General features: G+C 44.2%; 1 protein-coding gene across 1 annotated transcript; it reads right to left on the bottom strand.

Moving 5' to 3' along the window:
• Positions 1-1,404: 1,404 nt before the first annotated feature.
• Positions 1,405-4,700, bottom strand: LOC107087635 (cytochrome P450 26A1). The gene is made up of 7 exons (XM_015379310.1): positions 4,363-4,700; positions 3,474-3,698; positions 3,000-3,281; positions 2,769-2,918; positions 2,555-2,689; positions 2,058-2,204; positions 1,405-1,985 (listed from the first exon to the last, which is right to left on the bottom strand). The coding sequence occupies exons 1-7, from the start codon at positions 4,615-4,617 to the stop codon at positions 1,632-1,634; spliced, it is 1,548 nt and encodes a 515-aa protein (XP_015234796.1). The 5' UTR covers positions 4,618-4,700; the 3' UTR covers positions 1,405-1,631.
• Positions 4,701-5,035: the final 335 nt, after the last annotated feature.

The following is a 5,035-nucleotide window of genomic DNA, read 5'->3' as shown; positions in this document are numbered from 1 at the left end:
TTTCCTGACAGAAATAGGATCAATCTAAGAGGAGTAGAAATTAGGTCTTAAAAAGTGAGGAAACTGATTGTAGATCTGTGATCCTAGAGACTGATGACCAAACCAACATTTTATCTACTGCTTCCTTTTCTAGCTTCCTTTTGGTCCCCTCAGAACTCAGAAGAATAATGTCTGGATCTAAATATCATAATCTGTAATCTTTTTTAGGCTGTTAATAAACCCAACATGTTTCCTGAGGAAACTTTGGAGACCTATTGCTGATTGAATATCTGATTAGATTAAAAACTGTTCATCAGTTCATTAGTTAAAATAATTCAAATTTTGTGGATCATATTTGGTCCAAGTTGGTAAAAAGTGAACTAGGGATCCATTTCTTTAAACATCTAAAACTTTTGAAATTTTAGGGCCAACAATGTTTTTCTCCGTCTTTCCATCATTTATGGAGCAATTATTGGTTGTATACAGATATATTTATAACAGGTGATGCAGCCAATCAGGAATCAGCTCCAACTTCCTGCTCTGGAGAAGGGCACCATGGGAAGTTTTATTAGAAACTCCAGCCTATATTTATATATAATTTTCCTGTTTTTTAGTTAAGTGTAAATATTATCTTTTAAGTGTTTTAACTTAATGAAATGTGTATTTCATTTTCATGCCAGGATCCAATCAGGATGTTTGGATCCGGTTTTCCTCTGTTCAGGAAAAGCAGCAGGATCCTGGTTCCTTTCAAAGTAATAAAGGCACAAATGAAGTAGAGCTGCATGTATCAATAGATTTAAAGAGATGCTTTTAGTAAAAGAACATTTAGAAAGAAACTGAAATTTCTCTGTTCTCAGCGATAATATTTCATTTAACAAAGAAAGCAGGAAGATTTCTTTCTCAGTGAGGAGCAGCCAATCAGATGCCAGGGCCTCTCTGGTGCCCCGCCCACCGACTTTGAGGGAAACTGAGGTTAAATAAGTTTTGAGCAAAAGCCATGAAAAAAAAATATGTAAATTGAGTTATTTTAAAAATGTATTTAATGTTACATTGAATTGACACATTTGCTGTGTTAGTTTCATAATATGTTTACAGGTATTTATTGATTTCATTGTATTCCCTTTAACTCTCCATATAAATGAGGAATGTTTATATTTTACATAATCTTTTAATAAAATAAATGTGTCAGTCTGAATAGTTTCTCTTGTTAAACTTTTGAAATTAGATGATTACGTCAATAATGGACTCAGGTCATTTTGAGTACTTTGGATGTCGGAACATTTAAAGAAACCAACAAATAAACAGACTTAACTTTTTCTCATCACATGAATAATTGTATTTGTTGTTTTATGACTTTGTTAAAAGTAAAGCAGACCAGCAGACGACCACCTGTGTAAATGTTTTATTAAATAAAAATCTCCTTTAACACAAATGACATAAATACGTTGAGCAAAGATACAAAATAAGGATAAAAATATGACATATTTACAAAAATCTGCAGATAAACCAGTGAGCAGCTTAAAGTGTTTATCTGACCCTATAGTGCTTTCATTTAGTTCTGTGTGAATAGATCTAGATTTATAAGTCATAAAAATATGTTCATCTATTATATACACTTTGTTGACGAGAATCTCAGAAGGAAACCGTCGGCTCTAGGACCCAGATCTGCCCCCTTTAGAAACGCGGGTGAACTTGGTTGGTAGGTTGTCCACGGGGTAGACGGTGGGTCCAGTTTTCATGGTTGGCGGCCCGTTCAGGAGAGTCCAGTGGCACTTTGTTACCAGCTCCACCAAGAAGATCTTCAGTAGAACCTTAGCAAACTCCTTCCCCACACACATCCGGGAGCCCCCCCCAAAAGGCACGTACTGGAACCTGGAGGCATCAGCGGGGGGTTTGTCCATGAAGCGCTCGGGCTGAAAGTCGTCTTTGTTTGGAAACATCTCAGCGACATCATGCGTGTCACAGATGCTGTAAATGACGTTCCAGCCTTTAGGGATCTGGAAACCCTGCGGAGAGAAGAGCAGCCAATCAAGGAGAAGCTCTACAAGCCCACGGCCCGGCGGCGTCCCGTTGCTTACATTGAGTTCAAACGTTCTGAGCGCCACTCTGAAGCCGCCGGGGATTGGCGGGTTGATCCTTAGCGTCTCTTTGATGACACAGCCGGCGTATCTGAGCTGCTCCAAAGACTCCATGTTCAGGTTCTGGAGGTCCGCTCCATCGTCCTCCTAAACACAGACAGAAGAAACGTTAGAAACCATCAGATTCTCCTCACTTTGGTCTCCTGAACCAAAAACATCTGAGCAGGAACCAGAGGTTCCTCTAATCCTCTGCATCAGTTCTAGCTGTGTGGATCCAAACATCTTTCCTCCTGCATAACCTTCACCTCCTGTTCAATTCTTGGAGCTGTTGGAAAGGCGTTTGGAGGAGTCTCCTCCTCTCTGTGTGTCCTGTTGGTTTCCATAAACTGCTGGAACGTTCTGAAGCTGCTTTCTGCTCCTCATGGTTTATGGAGGAGCAGGAAGGGCCACCTTCACCCTGATCTAGGTAAAGGTAAGAAGGTCTGCTGAACATTTACCTTGTCCAAGATCTCCTGCCTCAGTTTCTTCACAACTTCTGGGTTGAGGCCCAGGAACATGACCAGGGAGGTGGCTGTGGAGGCGGTGGTTTCATGGCCGCCAAACAGAAGCTCTGTAGCAGATTCCTTGATGGCCTAGAAGAGAAGGTGGAAAGAAAGTGAGCAACTTCTCAGAGGTTTGCTTCTTCGGACGGACCTGCAGCGCCTTCATCACCTGCATGCTGAAGGGCTCTGAGTTCTTCCTGCTGCTGTCGATGAGCTGCTGCAGAGCATCTGTGTGTTTGGACCCCTGGTCTGACTGCTCCACCTTCTTCCTGATGTTCTCTTCGATCTTTGAGTGGATGAAGTTTCTGGCCTTCAGACCCTGCAGGGCAGGAGAGGAGACAAAGTTAGAGGTGTAGACAGCCTCTCTGGATCGGCGTCCTGCTTCATCTGATGCCCTCACCCTGTACAACCCGCTGAAAGGGACGTCGATGGGGAGGGAGAAAAGATTTTTGATCATCTCCTCAAAAGCCTCCACCAGCTGCTGCTCGTCGCTGCTGATCTGCTCCGGCTCAAAGCCCAGCAGAATCCTCATGGCGATGCGGAACATCAGCCGCTTCATCTCAGGATAGACCAGCACGCAAGGATCCTGCAGCAACCAGCGCTGCACCGCCGCTCCCACTTCCTCCTGGATGACAGGGATGTAGAGCTGCAGCGCCTCCCTGGAGAAGGCTCTCATGATGGCCTAAAGCAGGAAGGAAACACAGAATTAAACTCGGCTCAACTTTCAACTTTCTTTCAAAATCGAAGGAAATAGATTTCAGGTTTAATGTTCTCTGCAGAGTTTCCATGCCTGCATCTATGAGTCGACCTTTAAGATGCTGTGAAAGAGCTGCTCTCTCACAGGCAGCTGGACTAACTTTGCTTTCAAACTCACTTTCTTCTTGGTCCTGTGCTGCGAGCCGTGCACGTTAGAGAGCGTGTCCGAGCCCAGGATGGTGCGCACCGAGGAGGGCCACTGAGCCGACACCAGCCTGTGCTCCCCCAGCAGGATGTGCCGGATGTTCTCTGCGCCCATCACTCGCACCGTGGGGTTCCCAAACAGGTGCGTTCGGTAGATGTAGCCGTACTTCTCCCGCTTCATCCGCAGGAACTTCCTCCTCTGCAACCACAGAAAGGCTCACTGACTCTCCTCCTTCAAATTTACTGTTTCCAACATTGAATATCTAAAAACATTTTAGTTTCAGTCAGAAGAATTTAAGTTTAATATAATGTTTATCTCTTTGCAAAACAATAAAGAAATAATCTCCCAAAAAAGGGAAATAAAAATCTCCTTTTTTCACTTTCAACATCTAGTCCTGAAACAATCCTACCCTGTAGGTGGCGCTGTTACCCACAGAAACTAGAAAATCTAATATAGAACAGAGTAATAGAAGCTGGTGAAATCTTTTATCAGTTCTTAAATCTGGTTGGGTGGGGGGGTCACCTTTATTTTTGCTCAATTAGCCAATTTATCTACATTTGCATTTTTTTTAGTTTGAAGCCTGACTAAAAATGAGCTATACATTTTTTGGAAATGTTCATTTTTATAAAAGAGAATAAAATAATCCAACAGAATTCATTTAATCTCAAAAAGATTCCTTTCTAGTTTGTTTCTTCAGTTTAACAGATAAAATCAAAGGAGTCGGTTTTTTGTTATTAATTAGAAATAAATGGGATATCTTCCTCATGATGAAGACCAAAGTTCTCCAGAAGCTTTTCTCTCTGCCTGCAGCTCGGGTACCAGCAGGGTTCGGTTCGGTTCGGTGGAACAGCGCCGGTCTCACCTGCAGGAGGAGCTGCAGCGTCTCTCCGATAAAGGGTAAGCCCATGGATCCGGGCGGCAGCGGGCTCCTGCAGCCCGGGTCTGCGCCCCGGACCAGGTAGACCTCCCACAACTTGACCGCCACCAGGAAGAGCAGGACGGGCAGCACCAGCGTGCAGAGGACGGAGGCCAGCAGGGTGCTGAGAGCCATGCTGAGGACGCACAGAGCATTGCGCCGGAGCGCGCGGCCGCCGCAGCATTTATAGGCCGCCCTCATGAATTAGTTCACTGAAAGTTCATCTTTAATTGTTGCAGTCGCTAAGCCCCGCCCACTGCTCTGACATCATTTGTTTCAAGCCCGCATCTTTAATCCTGATGCATGCGGGACATTTTACTGAAAAATCTCCCCTGAGACAAAAGGAGCGCCTCTTTTGTTGCTCCTCAAAGCAGCTGGTTTACAAACTCATTAGCTTAGCTGAAGGGCCGCTGCTTGGCTCAGCGGCCATGCCTGCGGGGAGAGCTGCATTCAAGAGCTAAAAGGTGTTAGGAAGCGCATTCAGCAGCTTTTTACTAAATGAAAATGAGGCTCTAATCCCTCTCAACGGGGCCTCTCCTAATCAGATTACATTTGGGAATAATTAGTCTTTGTGTTTTTCTTTGGGAGCTGATTGTTGACTCTGAAAGTCTGTCCTCTA

This window comes from Cyprinodon variegatus, unplaced genomic scaffold (genome assembly GCF_000732505.1).
Source record: "Cyprinodon variegatus isolate N-32 unplaced genomic scaffold, C_variegatus-1.0 Scaffold189, whole genome shotgun sequence".
Taxonomy (NCBI): Eukaryota; Metazoa; Chordata; class Actinopteri; order Cyprinodontiformes; family Cyprinodontidae; genus Cyprinodon; species Cyprinodon variegatus.
The sequence above is the reverse complement of the archived record's forward strand: the minus strand, read 5'-3'. Positions and strand labels throughout refer to the sequence as shown.